The sequence below is a fragment of the Pelophylax lessonae genome, assembly GCF_965119305.1.
Source record: "Pelophylax lessonae genome assembly, chromosome: 13".
NCBI classification, from domain to species: domain Eukaryota; kingdom Metazoa; phylum Chordata; class Amphibia; order Anura; family Ranidae; genus Pelophylax; species Pelophylax lessonae.
In genome coordinates this window covers 172,323,015-172,347,869 of record NC_138780.1, presented here as the reverse complement: position 1 = coordinate 172,347,869, position 24,855 = coordinate 172,323,015, and the positions used below count along the sequence as shown (strand labels likewise).

General features: G+C 44.7%; 1 protein-coding gene across 3 annotated transcripts in view; it reads right to left on the bottom strand.

The window, feature by feature from the left end:
• ATG2B (autophagy related 2B) overlaps positions 1–23,099 on the bottom strand; it is a 170,429-nt gene extending 147,330 nt beyond the window's left edge. For all 3 annotated transcript variants that reach the window (XM_082242639.1, XM_082242640.1, XM_082242641.1), the window contains exons 1-4: positions 22,774–23,099; positions 7,420–7,582; positions 3,298–3,447; positions 1,257–1,359 (exon numbers count right to left, since the gene is read on the bottom strand). In XM_082242639.1, coding sequence (XP_082098765.1) covers positions 1,257–1,359; positions 3,298–3,447; positions 7,420–7,582; positions 22,774–22,935 — 578 coding nt within the window. In that variant the 5' untranslated portion in view covers positions 22,936–23,099. The remainder of the gene's footprint in view (positions 1–1,256; positions 1,360–3,297; positions 3,448–7,419; positions 7,583–22,773) is intronic.
• Positions 23,100–24,855: the final 1,756 nt, after the last annotated feature.

The following is a 24,855-nucleotide window of genomic DNA, read 5'->3' as shown; positions in this document are numbered from 1 at the left end:
CCATAGCATGGTCGGCAAGTAGTCCCTGTGATCCTGACATAATGGTAATGTTTCTTGCACTAGGGTGACAACATTCTGTAAACATAGTCAAGCCTTAGCGCTCACTCTGATGGTTAAGGTATTCCTAGCGATGCTGCTCTCCCTTTTCGGGAAAACTACAAAACACTACAACGAAGGGCGCAAACACCTAGTTTATTTAAACTGCCAAAATCACACTCACAAACATGAGAAGATAAAATGCGTATCGAACACAATTCTCCAGTGACAAGGATATCGCACCTGTACGATTGGAAACTGATGCGTTTCGGAAGACATGCTCCCTTCCTCAGAGCTCTGAGGAAGGAAGCATGTCTCCTGAAACGCATCAGCTTTCCAACCGTAGATGTTTGATATCCCTGTCATTAGAGATTTGTGTTCGATACGCATCTTCTCAGGTTTGCGAGTATGACTTTGGCGGTTTTATTACATTTTCATTGGTGTTGAAGGCAATCCACTAGGTGTTTGCGCCTTCCTTTTTTCTTTGTACTGACAACATTCTGTCCTGGTTTCACAACTGTGCTCCCATGTTGTCACCTTGGGGGACTTCTCATGGAGACTACAAGTGTCCATTTCAATGCACATTACATAGGTTTGGTCCGCTGTTGTCACCATCAGGAAACCAGCCCTGTGAAATGCCATGCAGCCATCACTGGAGTGCTTTAAGTGGCTGCAAGAGATCAGCAGTACTGAAATGTGACACGAGCAGGAAATGATGTTTCTGGGGGTGTGGTCAGTATACATTCTGTGTACAGAACAACTCCAGGCAGCCATATTGCATTGCAATTTCAGAAAATTACAACAGCTGCAGATTGAAAAGGAAAGGTCATTTTAAATAATCAATCATATAATGATTTGTGTCGCAATCGTATATGCTACATTGTTTTTTCTTTATTTGCTGATTTTTTCCCCCCACGAAAGTGGAGTTACCTTGTAAATAGTTCACACTTGGCTAGTGGTACCACCTGCCAGGCGCGACAAGCAGTATAATTCTGGCTGCGGCTGTGAAGCAAAGCATCGCATCCCATGGCCCATATGTACATCCCAGCCGCTGCCTCAGCAGCAACAGTGGGGAGCGGTCACTCCCCTCAATCTCAGGTATAAATGAGCCCTTAGGGTTTAACTATGTTAATATAACATGTATTTCTGGTGTGAACTCAAACACAAGGATCTGCACAATTATTACAAATGTCTGTGGATTGATACTTGTTTATTCTTACTTGCTGATCCGGATTTCAAGGGCCGTTCCAGTTTTCGAGTTTTCAGGTATGCGTTCTATTCTCAACACTGTGTCGATAAATGTCACTCTGACGCGTCTCAGTACTGAAACACAAAAACAACATAGGTTAAAGCAGAACTGCAGGATCATACTCCATTTTTGATCCTTAGCTCCATTTCTTTATGGACAAAAAAAGAAAGCCGTTAGGTTTTCACAAAAACACCTTACTATTTGATTAAATATTTATTTTCTTTTGTGTTAAGTCATCAGCTCCCTCTGCATAACTAACTGTGCCTGAGCGCTTGGGTGAAAACTAAGCAAAGGGGACACGCCACATTCATCATGTCGCCAAGGAGGAAATATGGTGTACATTTCCAATAGTTCCTTGGTTTGATCTGCTGGGAGTGTATATGGGCGTTGCTTAGAGTTACTGACAGACAGTCCGAGAAAGAAAGATCCAAATGGCTGCACACCAATGCCGAGATCCTAAATGCCTTTATTCATAAAACATCATGAAAGACATGAAGAGCATGACATGTACAAGCAGGGGAGGAACGGCTAACGTGTTTCACACAAACTGCTTTATCAAAGCAAACTGATAAAGCACATTTTATGTGTGAAACACGTTAGCCGCTCCTCCTCTGCTTGCACATGTCATGCTCTTCATGTCTTTCATGGTTTTATATGAATAAAGATGTTTTGGATTTCAACATTGGTGTGCAGCCATCAAGATCTTTCTTTCTCGGAGGAGATCATGCCGCTAGAACCCACTCACCTGTGAGCAGCGTGAGCCTTTGTGTACTGACAGACAGTGCTGTAGAAAAAGGAGCAGCTATTAGCATAGCCACCAATCAATGATGGAGGGCAGGTTGCAACGGGTGATGTGAAATTGTAGTAACCCATAGACAAAAGCTCTATAAACAGGAAACTACAATAGGAGCAACCGGTACCGTGACCATTTCTCCATAGGTAAAAAAAAAAGTTATATAAAACATCTAACTGATCCGGGCAGTTATACACTTCCTGTTTCAGAGTGGCCCCATGCTATGTAGAAGGAAAGGAGCCACCCATGGACAGCACTGTTGTCAACCTGTAAAGAGGGTAATGTTAGATGCAAATGTAGATGGACTTTACTTAAAGAGGAACTAAACTCTCCATTTATTTACAGCTAAGGAAGCTGGCATCTTATGCTGGTCCAGCAGGGAACCCACCACCCGGCAGAACACAATAGCGCTGCAGGAGGCATTTCCCATCAACAGACTGTGTTGATGGGGAAACAGAGCAAATTTCTTTCATGCCACCGAAGAAAAAAAAAAAAGGGGGGAGTGGAGGATGAGAGAGCCTCACGAATCAGTGGGGTCTCTCCGCCCCTCAAATATATTGGGACTTTGTAGGCATCTAGCATATGCTGATCTCAGTGGGAATAAACATAGCCATCACTTAATAAAAGTAAAAGTAACATTTATTTAACACGAAAATATAAAAATACAAAAATAGACATATATTCAATAAAACATGGTATGAACATGCACATAGATGGTAGGACATACTCCTATACCACTGGAACCCTGATGCCTCATATTCCAAGGCAATTCATATAAATATGTTGCAAATCATGATGAGTAGTCATGAAAATGTAGGGTTCACTTGTATTAGGTGTGGAATCGCGACGCGTTTCGCTTTATCGCTTCCTCAGGCGATTCCCGAAAGGCTAGCCACTATGCGAATCACTATGTGATTTAGCTTGTTTGATCCGAAGCTGCCATGGTGCTTCACATGTGATCACCTATGACACCAGCCATTTGATGGCTTTAAAGTTTGGATGAGAGTACGGCATCCCTTGAATGCAATTGCTTTGGGAAACCATTAAATTGATGCGTTTATTTCCGCTTTAACAAATGTGTAACCTAAAAAAAAAAAAAATCAAATAAAGCTGACCAAAAACCATTAGAGTTTCCCTATAAATAATCTCAAGCAGGCCAGAAAATGCAAGAATGGGATAGGAGTGCAGCATACGCATAATAGGAATCCAGCAGCCTTACCAGTTTCTATGGTCTCTGCAAATTTCTCTAGCCCCTCAAAAGGCTGCGAGGACTCCTGTTCATCGGTCAGTTTCTGACTCAGGCACTCTCTGGCCAGCTGCATACTGCTGGTCATAAAACTTGACCAATACATTGGCTCAGAAGCAGAACCTGCAATATACAATTAAAACAAAAGGTCAATTACAAATAATAACGATCTTCACAAATCACCCTTTATGGACTGTGTGTTACATGTCAAGGAGGGGGGAGACTTAGACATAGAGATCTACAGGTACTGGGTCAGATCATCACGCACGTACACACATGGATATAGCAAGAAGAGGCGTTTTCTGCTTGGGCTGGAGGGTGATTTTTTTTTACTCCAGTGGTTGTAAAATCTGAGTGTTTTTTACCTTAAAAGAGAAGTATGGGCATATCTTCTTTTTTTTTCTTTTTTAGAATCATACTTACCTAAGTGGATGCAGCATCTGTCCCCCACCAGCTCTAAGACAGAGAACCGAGCGATCAAACACTGCAGATCGCTCAGTTCTCAGGGCTCCCTAAGCAGAGAGCTGGTGACTCACAGTCACTGTTGTCTACTCTTCCCCCCCCCCCCCCCACTTACTGCAGTGCCGAGGTGTAGAGGGGGCGGGAGTGACCGGGCTCAGTCTCTCAGCGGCTCTCGTCGGGTGCTGGTCCAGGCATGTGGGGACGGATCCCATACATATGCTCTCAATCTTTCCTGAGCCTGGACCAGCTCGGTTATGTCAGCAGACAGCAGGCTTCAGCCCACTGTCTGCTGAAAACAGGTCACAGGAGTGCAGAACGACACAGCTCGTTTGGCTGTACTTTTCCTTTGAAGTAGAACTATAGGCAAAACTGTTTTTTATTTTTTTTTTATTTTACATACAGCAAAAGAGGGTTATAGCCCCCGTCAGATTTTTTATTTATTTATTTATTGTTAGCCATTTTCGTCCCATTGCGGACATTTCCTTTCACTTCCTGTCCTATAGCCAAACAGAAAGTGATAGGAAACTCCTCCAAAGTAAGGAAATTCCTTGGGGACCCTCAGGTCACCAAGACTAAACACTATTACTTCTTTGGGGACAACCCAAAATTTTGGATTTTCTTTTACTTTCACTTTTAATGATAATAGTAAACAGGACAAAAGGAGAGAACGAATCTCCTATTGTCGGCCGCCCCGCCCCCCCCCCCCCTCTTAATTACCTACCTGAGCCAGATCTCGATCCAGCACTGTGCCTGAGAGCAGTGGCGCTGCTCTCTCCACTTACTGGATACCATGAGAACAGCGGAATAAACTGTCTCCTGTTGCTGTCAATCAAATTCAGTGACAGGGGAGCGAGGGGCAGGACCGACCAGCACTGTGTGAGTCAACGAGCGCGGTTTGGGATCAAGCCCACATGTATGTCACCATAAGAAGTGGCTTCCTAAGGTGGCACACAGAGAAAAGGAGGAGCAGAGAGTCCCGGCAGGGTACCCAAGAAGAAAAAGGAGGATCATGGCTGCTCTGTGTAAAACCACCCCACAGAGCAGGTAAAGTATAACAAGTTTGTTATTTCACAAAAAAAAAAAAACTGTACAATCACTTTCAGTCTTGCATAGATCTACAGGCCTCTCCCCCCTTACTGAACCCCCTTATTCTGATTTCACTGCACACTGTGAGCTTCTCACGATGGGCATTAGAAGCTGCAGCAAGTCAGATAGAACCTGCCTCCTTAGCTGGAGGATGCTGAGGATCATAAGGGCTAAAGAGAACTGGGGCAAGGTGCTGTGAAGTTTTCAGAAAGCTATGTACAGCACCTTCCTAGCAAACACAAATCTGCCTACACTGCAAAGAAAAGCAAAGAGACCCAGAAATGACATCACTGGGTTTAAAAAAGGTATATCATTAAAAGTGGAAATGTTTTTTTTAAAGTGGAACTTCACTCTCTCAATCAACAATGACTATTTTGAATCCTTATGCAGCTAGCATTAGTAAATACATAAGTATATATATATATACATACATACAGTGGGTACGGAAAGTATTCAGACCCCCTTAAATTTTTCACTCTTTGTTATATTGCAGCCATTTGCTAAAATCATTTAAGTTCATTCTTCTTCCTCATGAATGTACAGATAGCACCCCATACTGACAGAAAAACACAGAATTGTTGACATTGTTGCAGATTTATTAAAAAAGAAAAACTGAAATATCACATGGTCCTAAGTATTCAGACCCTTTGCTCAGTATTTAGTAGAAGCCCCCTTTTGATCTAATACAGCCAGGAGTCTTTTTGGGAAAGATGCAACAAGTCTTTCACACCTGGATATGGGGATCCTCTGCCATTCCTCCTTGCAGATCCTCTCCAGTTCTGTCAGGTTGGATGGTAAACGTTGGTGGACAGCCATTTTTAGGTCTCTCCAGAGATGCTCAATTGGGTTTAAGTCAGGGCTCTGGCTGGGCCATTCAAGAACAGCCACGGAGTTGTTGTGAAGCCACTCCTTCGTTATTTTAGCTGTGTGCTTAGGGTCATTGTCTTGTTGGAAGGTAAACCTTCGGCCCAGTCTGAGGTCCAGAGCACTCTGGAGAAGGTTTTTGTCCAGGATATCCCTGTACTTAGCCGCATTCATCTTTCCCTCAATTGCAACCAGTCGTCCTGTCCCTGCAGCTGAAAAACACCCCCACAGCATGATGCTGCCACCACCATGCTTCACTGTTGGGACTGTATTGGACAGGTGATGAGCAGTGCCTGGTTTTCTCCACACATACCACTTAGAATTAAGGCCAAAAAGTTCTATTTTGGTCTCATCAGACCAGAGAATCTTATTTCTCACCATCTTGGAGTCCTTCAGGTGTTTTTTAGCAAACTCCATGCGGGCTTTCATCTGTCTTACACTGAGGAGAGGCTTCCATCGGGCCACTCTGCCATAAAGCCCCGACTGGTGGAGGGCTGCAGTGATGGTTGACTTTCTACAACTTTTTCCCATCTCATGACTGCATCTCTGGAGCTCAGCCACAGTGATCTTTGGGTTCTTCTTTACCTCTCTCACCAAGGCTCTTCTCCCCCAATAGCTCAGTTTGGCCGGACGGCCAGCTCTAGGAAGGGTTCTGGACGTCCCAAACGTCTTCCATTTGAGGATGATGGAAGCCACTGTGCTCTTAGGAACCTTAAGTGCAGCAGAAATCTTTTTGTAACCTTGGCCAGATCTGTGCCTTGCCACAATTCTGTCTCTGAGCTCTTCAGGCAGTTCGTTTGACCTCATGATTCTCATTTGCTCTGACATGCATTGTGATCTGAAAGGTCTTATATAGACAGGTGTGTGGCTTTCCTAATCAAGTCCAATCAGTATAATCAAACACAGCTGGACTCAAATGAAGGTGTAGAACCATCTCAAGGATGATCAGAAGAAATGGAAAGCACCTGAGTTAAATATATGAGTGTCACAGCAAAGGGTCTGAATACTTAGGACCATGTGATATTTCAGTTTTTCTTTTTTAATAAATCTGCAACAATGTCAACAATTCTGTGTTTTTCTGTCAGTATGGGGTGCTATGTGTACATTAATGAGGAAGAAGAATGAACCTAAATGATTTTAGCAAATGGCTGCAATATAACAAAGAGTGAAAAATTTAAGGGGGTCTGAATACTTTCCGTACCCACTGTATGTCATATTTACTGGTTTTAAACTCTTCTTTTTTTTACATTTCTTTAATTCCTAGTTTTCATGCCTAGGCAAATGATGTTACAGCCCAGAAGTCTTCAGGAAGGGGAGGGGTTTTCTCAGCTAAGCACACCCTCCTGCCTGTATGCCTGTAAGGGCAGATGGGTTCCAGGAAGTAAATGCTACATAAATCATTTGCCCTTACTCAACATGGCCATGGCCAGAAATGCTAGGGGGTTGTTTTTTTTAAAGTGATTTCTCAGAAAAAATAAAGCATGGATGGATAGGTGAGTGGGCTGTGAATATTAAAAATTAATTCATTAGCGCTTTTCATTTGTGGTGCTCAGATGCAGAGTAGTTCCACTTTAATAAACCATTGGCATGTTTGGTGGGGACAAGGGAAGGCAAAATATAGGTGGATTAAACTCCAGCTTTAATGCTTCTCTGTGTGCAAGAATTAAATTGTGTGTTACATACGTGGTCGAGGTCTTGGCCTGAACACCATCTCCAGGCCTTTCACCTCCAGTGCACAGTTATCCTGCAGTAAGGAGCCCCATGGGACAGACAGGGAGATGGTCTGTATAAAGCCCTCCGTCACTTCCAGGGGAGCATCTGCTGACTCCAATATCTCATTAAGACTCTGCAGAGAGAAAATATGAACAGAAAGTTTCAAATAATGATGTGCATTGTATAAAAACTGACTAGTATATTATATACACTTGTGATCAAGGTATTCAAGGAGTCAACTTGTGCAGAAAATCAGAGCTGTACATGCAGGATACTGCTCTCTGGGGGGCGTCCCCATGCTTTATAACTAGTTCATCATCCCTCTTACGAGACTAACACATCAGGCAGCATAGAAGAGTGATCTGGACATAGCCCCCGAGGTGGAGGACTGGCAAAAATGAAGCTTAAAAATCCACAAAGGTTTCCTCAATGTTGATTGAGGCAGGACACAAAGTGCATGCCAGATGGTATTTAGTGCTGGAGCGCCTGTCCAAAACGTATCCAGGAACCTCAGCCTCCTGCTTCAGGGGTTGAGGCCAGGTGGGCACACTAATGCACGTATGGTGGACGTGCCCCTAAGGGTCATTGCTTTTGGATGGGGGTTCACTCATTCATATATTTGGTCACAATGGTTAACATCATTAAAGACGCTAGTGTCGTCCTACTTAATAAGCCAGTGGAAAATCTCCCTAGACATACCCAGACGTTAATATACTTCATGTTCTTGGTGGCCAAATCTTCCAATGAAAAGTCCTGTTATAGACATAGCACTAATGAAACAAATTTACGTGAATCATGCTGAACGAAAAATAGTGAGCGTTCTACGTGACAAACAACCCCTTTTTGAGAAAATATGGTCCTTCTGGCTTACATACCTGCAGATGCCCCTGGACGACGTCAACGTATGACGAAACACGTAGTGCGGTGCGACGCTCTGACGTCACTAATCCTGCGAGTCCCGTTAGGACGGGTTATTATGCGTGTGCGGAGGCGTTATATATTGCTAATAGATTTAAGTAGATTCCTTTTTCTATTTAAATAAATCTGCAATACTACACTATGTGGGGGTTTATTTGTTTTGAGCAATCCAATGGAATTGAGGGAGGGGGAGAGAGAGGAGCCCTATCGGAGGACCTATGTGGATGGTGTAAAGCCCAGACCTAACTTGATATCTAAGTGACTGATGACCTTTTGTAATGAGGGGGTCATTGACATTTGGTAAGGGTGCAATTCATCTTTTGGTGGTGATGTCTCTAATCACATTTCAAGGTGGTGGAAGGTGGCATCAACAATTTTGAAACATCACATTATTGGGACTTTATTTCAACATTATATAGGTTTTTGATTTGTGCTGCACCATTAGGCACTGAATAGCGCAACTTTAGGTTATTATATAGGTCTTAAAACTATGGTTTATATATACTGAAATTTACACAGCTATAGATGCTACACTGTAATGGTGGTGATCATCAACTTAGTGAGACTGTGATTGTGAGGCGGGCAATCTGGCACTAAAAGACACTGTCCACTGTCTGGGAGGGTCACTAGCTAACTCCTATGTCGAAAGTGACACCAACACAGTGAGCAGTGCTAATACTTTGCGGCTGTCGGCTTGTAGTTTCAATGAACTCCCATGGCGCTCTTGAGTGCTAACTAAGGTAGCTCATTCATTCTTTGTGTGTGTGTGTACCTGCCTGCCCGTACGGGGTACGAGCAGACAGATACAGTATCTCACAAAAGTGAGTACACCCCTCACATTTTTGTAAACATTTTATTATATCTTTTCATGTGACAACACTGAAGAAATTACACTTTGCTACAATGTAAAGTAGTGAGTGTACAGCTTGTTATTTACAAAAATGTGAGGGGTGTACTCACTTTTGTGAGATACAGTACACTGAGAAGTCTGTAAGAGTCTTGCGATCAGGGATCTGCTGATTGCGGGTGCAATGCTTTCCAGGCTCCAAGTAAGGAAAATAATAAATGCACATTTTTTGACCTGCAAAAAAGATGTACGTTTATTATTATTTTTAAAAAAGGTGAACTTATCCTTTAAATTTAAATTTTCTTAACTGCTCTACTGCAATCAATCAAATGCAAACCTTCAATCTCTAATCATTATTTTCCACAGCAGATCTTATTCTGACTGAGGCAATAGAGACAGTTCCGATTTCAGATGCTTTGATAAAAGACGCCAACATTTCTCTGTGCAGGTGCCGTCTGGTAGGCTGTCGTTCCCTACTCATTGCCGTTACATTAAGTTTCTAAAAATGACCAGCCAGCTCATGGTAAGTGTGTGGGAGGCTCTGCATGAATTCATAAGCAGATTTCCTTATTGCTTAGTGTCCCACTGAAATCAGTCACGGTATAGAAAATACCAGCCTTCCTGTCTCTTGGTTACACCAATTCCCTTTTATACAGAATCCCCATTGGTCTGAGTCTGCATGCATTTCTTTGTTTCTTCAAGGTAAGCATACCAAGGATTCCTGTACACCCGGGTGCCCAACCCATTGGTATATGATATGTGGCCCTCGGACCTCAGCAGTCTGAAGTGGGAGCATTGATTAGGATAATACCATTGATCTCTTACCTCTTGTAACAAATTCCCAATTTTAAACTGTCTTCTGCAGCATATCCCCAACCAACAATGTATCCTGTCCACACTCCCTTACCCTCATTTCCTCTATTAGGTCTGCAGTTTCGGACAGTCCTCTCAAGCATTACATATACACTATATTAATAAAAGTATTGGGACATCTGCCTTCACACACACGAACTTTAATGGCATCCCAGTCTTAGTCTAGGGGTGACGATGTCAGTGTATGACGAAACGCATCAGATGGTGCTTACGGCGACGTAGGCCAGCACGTGGAGGAGACGCGGTGGCCATTTTCTTGGTGGTTTTCTGCAGCCAGTAATTGTATGGAGAGGAGCATACATCGCTATTCACTGTCTACATGAATGTAAGTTTATATGACCGTGCGTGGCAAATAAATACTTTGTATGCAGTGTACACTATGAGTAGAGTTTTATTTTATGTTTCATGAGCCTATATTCGGTGAACCCTGTGCTATTCACCAGAAAGGATGACTGTATCTGCACTGTGATCATTTGGCTGTGTGTGACCTTTGTAATGAGGGTCATTTACTTCTGGTAAAGGCAGTGTGACTAGTGTGTCTGGTGGTGGTTCTCCGGGCCTTCGGCTCTCTACACCTCCTTTTTTGAAGTGGACACTCATGGACTGTCGGATTCTGCTGTTTTTTGGGACTTTTTCTATTTTCATGGTTATAGTTAGCGCCACATTATTATCATTACCTTTTGATCTGTTTTCCAATTCCAGATTTGTGTGGCTGCTTTCTGATTGTTTATTTATCCATTTTATGCATTTTAGCGCAGCAATATTGCCACATACTCAAAACAATTAAAGAAACACTTTGAAAACACATCAGATCTCAATGGTGAAAAATCTCATGCTGGATATCTATACTGATATGGACTGGCTAACGTGTTGGGATCGAAAGGATGCCACATCGTTTAATGGAAATGAAAATTATCAACCTACAGAGGGCTGAATTCAAAGACATCCCAAAAATCAAAGAGAAAAAATGATGCAGCAGGCTAGTCCATGTTGCAGAAATGTCATTACTCAGTAGTGTGTGTGGCCCCCATGTGCTTGTATGCATGCTTGACATCAGGGCATGCTCCTAATGAGACAACAGATGGTGTCCTGGGGTATTACCTCCCAGGTCTGGACCGAGGCATCATTGAGCTCCTGAACAGACTGCGGTACAACCTGGTGGCATCGGATGGACCGAAACCTAATGTCCCAGAGGCGTCCTATTGGATTTAGGTCAGGTGAGCATGGGGGCCATTCATTGGTATCAATTCTTTTCATCCTCGCCATATGAGGTCGGGCATTGTCGTGCACCAGGAGGAACCCAGGACCCACTGCACCAGCGTAGGGTCTGACAATGGGTCCAAATAGTTCATCCTGATACCTAATGGCAGTCAGGGTTCCATCGTCCAGCCTGTAAAGGTCTGAGCAACCCTCCATGGATATCACCCTCCCCAGACCATCACCCATCACTGACCGACCACCCAACCGGTCATGCTGAACAATGTTACAGGCAGCATAACATTCTCCACGGCTTCTCCAGACCCTATCACGTCTGTCACATGTGCTCAGGGTGAACCTGCTCTCATCTGTTAAAAGCACAGGGCGCCAGTGGCGGACCTTCCAATTCTGGTGTTAAATGGCAAATACCAACCGAGCTCCACAGTGCCCAGCAGTGAGCACAGGGTCCACTAAAGAACTTCGGGCCCTCAGGTCACCCTCATGATGTCGGTTTCTGATTGTTTGGTCAAAGACATTCACACCAGTGGTCATCTAGGGGTCATTTTGTAGGGCTCTGGCAGTGCTCATCCTGCACCTCCGTGCACAGAAGAGCAGATACTGGTCCTGCTGATGGGTTAAGGACCTTCTACAGCTCTCCTAGAGTAACTGCCTGTCTCCTGGAATCTCCTCCATGCTCTTGTGACTGTGCTGGGAGACACAGCAAACCTTCTGGCAATGGCACATATTGATGTACCATTCTGGATGGGTTGGACTGCCTTTTAAACCTCTAAAGGGTCCAGGTATCGCCTTGTGCTACCAGTAGTGACACTGACCCCAGCCAAATGCTAGTAGGAGGAATGATGCCCCATTATTGATATCAGTGGAAGAAATTGTTTCCCTTCATTGGGGTCAGTGGGATGAATAGCACCCCATTATTGGTGTCGAGGAATAGTACCTCATTGCTTGCTTCAGTGGGAAAAATAGTGCCCCATTACTGTTGTCAGTGGGAGGAATGGTGCCCCATTACTGGTGTCAGTGGGAGGAATGGTGCCCCATCATTGGTGACAGTGGGAGGAATGGTGCCCCATCATTCGTATCGATGACAGGAATAGTGCCTTATCATTGGTGTCAGTGGGAGGAATAGTGCCCCATCATTGGTCTCAATGGGAGAAATTGTGCCCCATTATTTGTGTTAGTGGGAGGAATAGTACCCCATTGCTGGTCTCAGTGGGAGGAATAGTGCCCCATCATCGGTGTCAGTGGGAGGAATAGTGCCCCATCATCGGTGTCAGTGGGAGGAATAGTGCCCCATCATCGGTGTCAGTGGGAGGAATAGTGCCCCATCATTGGTGTCAGTGGGAGGAATAGTGCCCCATCATCGGTGTCAGTGGGAGGAATAGTGCCCCATCATTGGTGTCAGTGGGAGGAATAGTGCCCCATCATCGGTGTCAGTGGGAGGAATAGTGCCCCATCATCGGTGTCACTGGGAGGAATAGTGCCCCATCATCAGTGTCAGTGGGAGGAATAGTGCCCCATCATCAGTATCAGTGGGAGGAATAGTGCCCCATCATCGGTGTCAGTGGGAGGAATAGTGCCCCATCATCGGTGTCAGTGGGAGGAATAGTGCCCCATCATTGGTGTCAGTGGCACAAATGATGTACCACTGACACCAATGATGGGGCACTGGTGTCAGAGGCACAAATGATGTACCACTGTTGGTGTCAGTGGGAGGAATAGTTCCCCTATATCATTGGGAGGAATAGTGACCCAAGGGCCAGATAAGGGTTAGCAAAGGGCCGCATCCGGCCCTCCGGTCACAGTCTGGAGACTGCTGCTGTAATGGAATCTGTTCTCAGTGGAACTTGCTGCTTCTGAAGGAACACAATGCAAAACATGTCAAATGCAACCTCAGAAGTGTCATCCACCATCAAATTGCATTAAAGCCTGCACTTCAAATACACGTCAAATGCAAAAAAAAAAAACACATAAAACCTTAAAAATCCCATAAAAGATAATGTTAAAGCATTGTATTTGTAGCAAAAGAAAATTGCAAATGTGAATACCAGGCATTTCATTAAATTTTTTTTTTTCAAGCACTATAATGTCTTCAACGTGCTACTGCAAGAAAAACTCATGTGATATAAGTGATGAGTGCCAGGTCTGAGGTTAAAGTACAGCCAATGAATGCTGACAGGTGACATTTGTTCACAAACATTCCTAGATTACATTTTAGAATTTGGCAAACTGCTTCAAGTACACCTGGCAGCAAAGTGCGAGATTAAGTTTCATGTATACTGCAAGTAGACCCATCCGAGGACTCCAATGTCCAAAAATAGTATCTAGAGCCGTGGTGGTTAACTTACTTGATACAGGGGGCCTCAAGTGTGGCCCCCAATATTATCAGAGGGCCGCACATAACATTCAGCAAATGTAAAGCAGCAGAAAGCTGCCAGAGACTGCAGACAAACTACAGGAGATGGGAATAGGGTAGAGTAGATGGTCAGAGCCTGCAAGCACGATACAAGAGATGGTCAGAGCCTGCAAGCACGATACAAGAGATGGTCAGAGCCTGCAAGCACGATACAAGAGATGGTCAGAGCCTGCAAGCACGATACAAGAGATGGTCAGAGCCTGCAAGCACGATACAAGAGATGGTCAGAGCCTGCAAGCACGATACAAGAGATGGTCAGAGCCTGCAAGCACGATACAAGAGATGGTCAGAGACTGCAAGCACGATACAAGAGATGGTCAGAGACTGCAAGCACGATACAAGAGAGGGACAGAGTCTGCAAGCACGATACAAGAGAGGGACAGAGTCTGCAAGCACGATACAAGAGAGGGACAGAGTCTGCAAGCACGATACTAGAGAGGGACAGAGTCTGCAAGCACGATACTAGAGAGGGACAGAGTCTGCAAGCACGATACAAGAGATGGTCAGAGACTGCAAGCACGATACAAGAGATGGTCAGAGACTGCAAGAACGATACAAGAGATGGTCAGAGACTGCAAGCACGATACAAGAGATGGTCAGAGACTGCAAGCACGATACAAGAGATGGTCAGAGACTGCAAGCACGATACAAGAGATGGTCAGAGACTGCAAGCACGATACAAGAGATGGTCAGAGACTGCAAGCACGATAGAAGAGAAGGTCAGAGACTGCAAGCAGGATACAAGAGATGGTCAGAGACTGAAAGCACAATACAAGAGATGGTCAGAGACTGCAAGCACGATACAAGAGATGGTCAGAGACCAGGGACATACTAGAGAAGATCATCAAAGACTGCAAACACACTATGGGACATGGTCAGAGATTGCAGCCATGCCATAGGAGATGGTCAGAAACAATGGGTATGCAACAAGAAATGCTTAGAGACTACATGATACGATAGATTGTCAGAGACTGCAGACATGATACAAGAGATGGTCAGAGACTGCAGACATGATACAAGAGATGGTCAGAGACTGCAGACATGATACAAGAGATGGTCAGAGACTGCAGACATGATACAAGAGATGGTCAGAGACTGCAGAGATGATACAAGAGATGGTCAGAGACAGCAGAGATGATACAAGAGATGGTCAGAGACTGCATAGATGATACAAGAGATGGTCAGAGACTGCAGAGATGATACAAGAGATGGTCAGAGACTGCAGACATGATACAAGAGATGGTCAGAGACTGCAGAGATGATACAAGAGATGGTCAGAGACTGCAGAGATGGTACAAGAGATGGTCAGAGACTGCAGAGATGGTACAAGAGATGGTCAGAGACTGTAGAGATGGTACAAGAGATGGTCAGAAACCAGGGACATACTAGAGAAGATAATCAGGGACTTCAGACACACTACAGGAAATGGTCAGAGACCGTAGACAGGGTACAGGAAATGGCCAGAGATTGCAGCCATGCTATAGGAGATAGTCAGAAACAATGGGTATGAAACAAGAAATGATTAGAGACTACAGGCTGCTAACAGAGATGGTCAGAGACTGCAGACATACTACAGGAGATTGTCAGAGACTATGGGCATGGTCATGCCAGAAGAAATGGTCGGAAACTACAGGCAGATATGCTAATGGTCAGAGACTACAGGGATGTTGTAAGAGATGGTCAGAGACTGCAAACTTGTTGGAAATTGGCAACATGGCTCAGCAGACAGACATAGAATAGGGACAAGTTCTATAAAGCTGACCATACACTTATATGGGCTGAACATAGGAAATTGCTCAATTCACGCTTACAGCGCAGATGGGCAAATCCCTCCTATCTGGTGGGTGCCTGCGGTCAGCATACCTGAACAGTACCTGCTTCTAATTGGATGAAGATGCTGTTCGGCATAACAAAAACATTTCAGACAAGCTCATTCTACAAAAGTCAACTGAACACAATCAACTTTTGTAAGAGTAGTGCTGGCAGAACCATACACTGCTCACATTTCAATCAAGCCAGCAAAAAAAAAAAAAAAAAAAAAATCTGTGAAACATGAGCATGCTTTAAAATGTTTTACAGATTACCTGTTTACAGTTACAGAGGAGATCTAGTGCTAGAATTATTCCTCTCACTGTAACATTTGTGACGATACCTCAGATGTGTGATTTTAACGTTGTTTACAACGACCTACGTATGCGTTTGCTTCTGTGTGAAAATACGCGGGGACGGGGCGCTTTAAGATTTTTAATTTTATTTTTATGGAGAGGTCTGGGGTCTATAAGCCCCCAGATCTCTCCCCTAAGCTGGAAAGCCGGAGATAAAAAAAAAAAACACGATCTCAGTCTTTCCAGCTAAAAAAAAAAAAAAAATCAGTATTTACATCTGCTGATGCCAGAAGTGACGTCAGGACGTCACTCGTGGGCTCCGAGGGTCATAGAGATGGCCGGGGACCAACTGGCCCACGGCCAGCTCTGTGGTAAACAGCCACCGCCGGCGGATTGATTCTCCGGCTCCCCAATCGCATCGGGGAGTCGGGAGAAGCACTGGAGGGAGGCAGGAGGCGCCTGTAAAAGCAATCAAGCGTCCAAACAGCCGTTATAATTACTTTTACTTTGCAGGGAATCAGCAGCAGAAAAACAGATATCTGAATGATGCCTGCAGCTGCACCCATCACTCAGATATCTCCACTTCAACCTCAGGACGTCATATGAGGGCCATCTAAGGTTAAGTGGTTAAGCCAGTGTGAATGAACCCTAAATGATTCTACATTTGTGCTTACTACAGCCTCCTTAAAAATAAACCTTCGCCATATATATATCTCTATTAGTAAATTTGCAATGAAAATCCTGAGAAAAAAAAACATAAAAAACACAAAAAGATAAAAGTGAAGGAAATAGCAGAAAAAGCAAAAATGGAAAAAAAGGAATAAACCAATAAAGTAAAATAATAAAATATTATAATAAAAAAGAATAAAATAAAGAAATATATTTTTCCTTCACTGGCTTTTGTGAACACCAAAACTTAAGCCTCGTACACACGCAACGATTGTTGGCCGACCGATCGGCCGTCTTTTGTCCAGTGTTGTTGTGTTGGTTGGAATGTGCTCTAGACTGCACACAAATTTTCTCGGCCAACAAAAACCAACTTCAGAAGTGATGTCATGTGCTGGTTTACTTTCCGTGTGGTTTTTCTTCTCTGAGCATGCCCAGTCTTGCTCATCAGATTTTTGTCTGCCAAAATCTGTACTGACTGAGGAACAATTGGCCGTTCTGTTGACGGCCAACAAAAATTTTATAGCATGCACACCAGATTTTGTTCGGCCGAAAAGTTGCAGTCGGTTGTCGGAAGCATCATACTAACAAGCCGATAATCGGCCGATCGGACGGTGGCCAAAAATTCACGGCCAACAATCGTTGCGTGTGTACGAGGCTTTAGACTAATGTCTTTAGGGGCTCCGAGGGCCCCAAAATAGGTGCCACAGAGCCGCAGGTTGGCCGTCAGGGATATAGACACATTTAACCTCATTCACACTAGCAAACAGGTCCATTAGCAACTACATGCAGGCGGCTTCCCCAATGAAAGCAAAAAGGTGGCCGAAAGCTCCTGCAGCTAATCACTGTCATGGATTGATTACCTATGAATGATCTGTCCTGGACAGACTGTTTGCATGCAGGAATAATCATTCTCAGGTAATCGCTCCATGGGTGATCATGGGATAAGCCGCGATTATCTGCGGAAGCTGTCAGCATCCCATTGCTTTAAATGGGGCTGCTGCTGTCTGCAGCTGATCATTGGTGACCCCCTGCTGTGTCTCCCCCACGTTATCGCTAATGGCCCCAAGTGTAAATGGAGCCTAACTGCTGGCACAAAACTAGGAAAACATCAGATGACCCGGATGACTGTCCCAGGCTATCAGCTGCTCTCTGGGATCAGGCCAGCACCAGGGGTGTGCACACAAGGCATCTGCATGTTCACTGGGTTGATACAAGCAATCATGTTTATGCACCCATCTTTTGAAAAAATCCTTTTGTAGTTGACAAACTCCAAGGGGCAAATTTAGAAAGCAGAGAAAGCGAATTTCACCAAACATTCACTAGTGTTAAATCCCCCATTTAAACTTTTACCTGGAAGATTCACCTGCATTGAATGTTTGGGTATTGTCAATATGTCCCTATGTCACGTAGAGTCACAACCCCCCCCCCCCCCCACCCTGCCAGCTGGGCTGCACGGGTATGAGGCTGGTATATTTGGTTAGAATGTGAAATGACATAGAAGTACGCATGTATAGGTAGGTAGATCTCTGGCAATGCATTCAACTTAGCAAATCTACAAAAGCAGAACTGAGAGACTGGGAATTTCCAGAAAAGAACCGAATAAAAATTCTGTAACTAGAAATTTCAACAGGGTGCATTACAAATCTGCAGCAGAGTTTACCTTCAATGACAGACACCAATCTATACAATCTGTAGATCCAGAGATATAGGCAGATGAGGTCATATGCAAATCTTGACTTTACCTATAAATATGGAGTTTGGCCAAGCCCCTCCCTCCTCCTGAGCTTTCCTATAAGACGGCCCCAAAGGTCAATAAGAAGGTGGGAGGTAATGGGCCATGCTGGACTCTCACAGGAAAATTTGGGATATGCATAGATCTTTAGCTGCATATACAGTATCTCGCACGAGTACAACCCTCACATTTTTGTAAATATTTTATTCTATCTTTTCATGTGACAACACTGAAGAAATGACACTTTGCTACAATGTAAAGTAGTGAGTGTACAGCTTGTATAACAGTGTACATTTGCTGTCCCCTCAAAATAACTCAACACACAGCCATTAATGTCTAAACCACTGGCAACAAAAGTGAGTACACCCCTACGTGAAAATGTCCAAATTGGGACCAAAGTGTCAATATTTTGTGCGGCCACCATTATTTTCCAGTACTGCCTTAACCCTCTTGGGCATGGAGTTCACCAGAGCTTCACAGGTTGTCACTGGAGTCCTCTTCCACTCCTCCATGATGACATCACGGAGCTGGTGGATGTTAGAGACCTTGTGCTCCTCCACCTTCCATTTGAGGATTCCCCACAGATGCTCAATAGGGTTTAGATCTGCAGACATGCTTAGCCAGTCCATCACCTTTACACTCAGCTTCTTTAGCAAGGCAGGGGTTGTCTTGGAGATGTGTTTGGGGTCATTATCATGTTGGAATACTGCCCTGCGGCCCAGTCTCTGAAGGGAGGGGATCATGCGCTGCTTCAGTATGTCACAGTACATGTTGGCATTCATGGTTCCCTCAATGAACTGTAGCTCCCCAGTGCCGGCAGCAATCATGCAGCCCCAGACCATGACACTCCCACCACCATGCTTGACTGTAGGCAAGACACACTTGTCTTTGTACTCCTCACCTGGTTGCCGCCACACACGCTTGACACCATCTGAACCAAATAAGTTTATCTTGGTCTCATCAGACCACAGGACATGGTTCCAGTAATCCATGTCCTTAGCCTGCTTGTCTTCAGCAAACTGTTTACGGGCTTTCTTGTCTCATCTTTAGAAGAAGCTTCCTTCTGGGATGACAGCCATGCAGACCAATTTGATGCAGTGTGCGGCGTATGGTCTGAGCACTGACAGGCTGACCCCCCATCCCTTCAACCTCTACAGCAATGCTGGCAGCAGTCATACGTCTATTTCCCAAAGACAACCTCTGGATAGGACGCTGGGCACGTGCACTCAACTTCTTTGGTCGACCATGACGAGGCCTGTTCTGAGTGGAACCTGTCCTGTAAACTGCTGTATGGTCTTGACCACCGTGCTGCAGCTCAGTTTCATGGTCTTGGCAATCTCCTTATAGCCTAGGCCATCTTCATGTAGAGCAACAATTTTTATTTTTTTTTTCAGATTCTCTGAGAGTTTCATCAGGGTGCCATGTTGAACTTCCAGTGACCAGTATGAGAGAATGAGCGAAAACACCAAATTTAACACACCTGCTTCCCATTTACACCTGAGACCTTGTAACGCTAACGAGTCACATGACACCGGGGAGGGAAAATGGCTAATTGGGCCCAATTTGGACATTTTCATTTAAGGGTGTACTCACTTTTGATGCCAGTGTGTTGAGTTATTTTGAGGGGACAGCAAATTTACACTGTTATACAAGCTGTACACTCACTACTTTACATTGTAGCAAAGTGTCATTTCTTCAGTGTTGTCACATGAAAAGATATAATAAAATATTTACAAAAATGTGAGGGGTGTACTCACTTTTGTGAGATACTGTATCTGTAGATCCACTGACGTGTGGTTTTCACTGAAGCTAAACTCTGCTTATGCATTTATATCACATGCATCATTTGAATGTCTGGGTTTATGACACGTTTCAGGGCCTGTTTACACCACATGCAGTGCTTTTTTTCTGCATCAATAAAGCATGGAAAGTAGGTTTTACAGGTTCCAATGACATAGTTCACACCAGTGCATGGTGTTCCAAAAAAAAAAAAAAAAAAAAGTACAGCATGCTGCATTTTTCCTGCATACAACTGTACTGGAACGCAGTAAAAAGCATAGAAAATGCATCATAAACGCACCGGACCCCAGTACAGTAGAACCCCCCCCCCCCAGAAAATAGAAGAAAAAAAAAAGGATTTGGAATGCATACAAAGACGCATCAAAAACGCGTTACAAACATGCATGCAGAAGCGCATCCAGAACAGATCTGGAAGATGTTTTTGTGGTGTGAACAGGTACTAAAACGAGTTGTACAGGGTGTCATGTTCCCCATCGATCCCCACAATTACCACAGTACTAATTAAGAGTTAAGTATAGCCACATCCCTACTGTTGTAGAGTAAAAAAAGAAAAAGAAAAAAAAAAAAAAAAGGGAGTAAAAAATATTCATCTACGGCGCTTCAAAACTAGCCCTCCGGCTGCCAGTTCGCCCATTAATGGCTGTGAGGTTTACAAACAGTGCACAGAGCCAATCTGAGCAACTCTATACCACATAATTACTGTATTTGACCAATCACAGCAATCACTCAGCTAAACAGTTTACTGTTTACATTGGTAAGGCGCTTCTATTCCTCTTGCAACTAAGGAAGGAGGAACTAATGTATCATTGGTTAGCTGCAGGGTGCAAGAATTCAGGCTAAGAGGGGTTTGATTGTGGGACCATTTTTATTTTTTTTAACCCTCTCACCTCCCCCCCTGTCCTGTACATCACAGGTCCCTCCTAGTGACCTGTATATTAACCCATTCAACTCCCCTTTCCTTCCCATCTGAACATTATCTTCTTATTAGGGATGGGCTCAGGCGTGTTTGGATCGTAGTCCCAACCTACCTGAGCAATCCCACCAGGAAGCGATCACTGCACACCGCCAACCATGGGCCGCCTAGTCAGGACGTGTGTATGTGCAGCTGCGGTCTGGGAAATGCCGCACTGCCAGCTTCCAGGCGGGATTGCTCAGGTGGGTCGGGACTACGTTCCCAACACACCTGAGCCCATCCCTACTGCTCATCTCCATCCTCCCACTGTATGTGACCTGTAAGTTAACCTCTTCATCTCATGCCTTTGTGTATGACCTAAACATTTAATGAATTTAGTGCACCATAAGCAAGCTCCATGTTTTACCCTCCCCAATATCAGCATGGGTTTTAATTCCCAAAACAACAGGTTCACGTTAATGCCCCTACTCCCCCAGCAGCACGTATTTACCTATATAAGCTCCAAGACACTGTAAAGAGAAATTTCAACCCCCAAAGCTTTTTTTCTTCCCCATTCACTTTTTTTTTGTTATCGAATTGTTGTCTTTAATTCACATGTTCACCTGCACAGCAAATCCAGCGCTGCCCTGCTGTGACACGCCAATCTGCTGTCACAGCCTGGGTCCTCCGCTGCAAACTTCTTTTCTGATGTCATCAGAAGCTGGCTACCTCGGGTTCTGCAGCTGGCGCTTCATAACATGCTGAAAAGTTAGTGTACTGCCCACTGTGTCCCTGCTCCTGCAACCTCCTGGGATATGCAACCTGAATATCGCAGGAACTTGTAGGAGCAGGGACATGTCACATGCAGAAGTGACCCAGATACAGGAGGTACCAGCAGGCCCGCTTCTTGATGGACTTTGAAAAGGTCCATGGCATAGTTGCGAGGGATGAGGGCTCTTGGAGCCCCAACTATAAAGCTGCAAAGCCAGTCTGTCCCATCTTTAGAAGAGGCTTCCTTCTGGGATGACAGCCATGCAGACCAATTTGATGCAGTGTGCGGCGTATGGTCTGAGCACTGACAGGCTGACCCCCCCAACCCCTTCAACCTCTGCAGCAATGCTGGCAGCACTCATACCTCTATTTCCCAAAGACAACCTCTGGATATGACGCTGAGCACGTCCACTCAACCTCTTTGGTCGACCATGGCGAGGCCTGTTCTGGGTGGAACCTGTCCTGTAAACTGCTGTATGGTCTTGGCCACCGTGCTGCAGCTCAGTTTCAGGGTCTTGGCAATCTTCTTATAGCCTAGGCAAGTGATGGCGAACCTTGGCACCCCAGATGTTTTGGAACTACATTTCCCATGATGCTCATGCACTCTGCAGTGTAGTTGAGCATCATGGAAAAAGTAGTTTCAAAACATCTGGGGTGCCAAGGTTCCCCATCACTGGCCTAGGCCATCTTTATGTAGAGCACCAACTTTTTTTTCAGATTCTCTGAGAGTTCCATCAGGATGCCATGTCATTCTGGCCTAGATGAGAATGATGACATGACGGGGGCAAGACCCAAAACAAAAAAATAAATATATAAATTAAAAAAATAGATTGATCCCATGTGATATTGCTGGACCAATCATTAGTGATGTCACATTAGAGGAAGGAAATTGCTCCTTCATACTGGGTTTTGTTGTGTGCAGGTGAACCTAGAGGCAGGGGAGGAAAAAAATGTCAGTATATGCTGCTGGGGGGGGGGGGGGGGCATCAAAGTGAACTTTTTTTTGCCTTCTATAGTAGTTCTCTCCTTTCCCCAATCTATCCAAAGGAAAAGTCATAACTTAAATATTATTACAAAAAACAGACCTACCCATTTATCAAGCGGAACTTGTGACAAGGAGCCGGTGCCCTGGTACAAATCTAGAGTGAGCTGCTCCAGACTGAGCTTCTCCTGCAGGAAGTGACCCAGATACCGCTGCAGGAGGTACCGGCAGGCCCGCTTCTTGATGGACTCGGAGAAGGGCCACGGCATGGTTGCAAGGGATGAGGGCCCTTGAAGCCCCAACTATAAAGCTACAAAGCCAGTCTGACAGTCAGGAGTCCAAAATTCAATCTTGCATCGACTGACACAAAACTGCAATCACATAGTCAACGTTGCAGGTGGATTTGGGGAATCAATCACAAAAAGTCATTCTCTTTTGCAGCCAGGCACACACACTAAAGTCAGGAAAAGCACCTAAAGGTTATCACCACCAGACTGACAGTCAGTTAGGGAAGTTCGCAGTCTGTCATGCAATGAAAGTTGAGCGATGGCCAAGTAGTCGTAGTCAGGGGCTCATCTTTGTAACCAGGTACTAACAGCAAGTCACATACTGCTCACGCGGACAGACGCCTGCAGTCAGACAATCACCACGGGTGTTCAGATGACCACACAAACTAATTAATATCACTCACACTTTATTCTAGTTTATAACACATGATATGAAGCACGTGTTTTCCGATATAGAGTAATAATAACGTTTCATATGCCGTAACCAAAACAGCAAGAACTGTCACCAGCATCAATGACACAGCACAGGTGCTACACAATATGACCCAGGACAGGCGATCAGCAAACACCTACAGGAAGAAAAACAATATGTCGGAAAAAGTCAAACCACATGACCTGATGTCACACAAGGACATTCTATGGTGGTGACACAATCCAGAGGAAGACAATTGCCCAGCTAATATACACTACAGAAAAAACACACACGGGGTCGGGGGGGGGGGGGGTGAAGGCTGATAGGGACACAACCCCAATCACACACACTGGGGGGAAAAGAACGCAATCACACTGGGAGGGTGGGGATGCAATCAAACACACGAGGAGGGGGGGGGGGGAGTAATCAATATATAGGGACGTATTTAAACAAACAGGGGGGATAGGGACGTAATCAAACAAACAGGGGGGATAGGGACGTAATCAAACAAAAAGGGGGGATAGGGACGTAATCAAACAAACAGGGGGGATGGAGACGTAATCAAACAAAAAGGGGGGGATAGGGATGTAATCAAATAAAAAAGGGGCATAGGGACGTAATCAAATAAAAAAGGGGGATGGGGACGTAATCAAACAAAAAAGGGGGATGGGGACGTAATCAAACAAAAAAGGGGGATGGGGACGTAATCAAACAAAAAAGGGGAATGGGGACGTAATCAAACAAAAAGGGGGGAATGGGGACGTAATCAAAAAAAAAGGGGGGATGGGGACGTATTTAAACAAACAGGGGGGATAGGGACGTATTTAAATAAAAAGGGGGGGATAGGGACGTATTTAAACAAACAGGGATGATAGGGACGTAATCAAACAAAAAGGGGGGGGGGATAGGGACGTAATCTAACAAAAAGGGGGGGGGGATAGAGACGTAGTCAAACAAACAGGGGGGATAGGGACGTAGTCAAACAAAAAAAGGGGGGGTTGGGACGTAATCAAACAAAAAGAGGGGAAGGGGATGTAATCAAACAAACAGGAGGGATGGGGACGTAGTCAAACAAACAGGAGGGATGGGGACGTAGTCAAACAAACAGGGGGATAGGGATGTAGTCAAAAAAAAGGGGGGGATAGGGACGTATTTAAACAAACAGGGGGGATAGGGACTTAATCAAACAAAAAGGGGGGATAGGGACGTATTTAAACAAACAGGGGGTATGGGGACGTACTCAAACAAACGGGGGTGGGGACGAAGTCAAACAAACAGGGGGAAGGGGACGTAGTCAAACAAAAAGGGGGGAAAGGGAGGTACTTAAGCAAACAGGGGGGCTAGAGATGTAATCACACACACAGGTGGTAAAGGAATGCAATCAAATACACATTGGGGATAGAGGCAGAATCACTCAGAGAACATCTCTCACACACAAAGGCACACAACCCAAGCAGTGACAGTCACACATGCAGGCAGCCATTGCCATG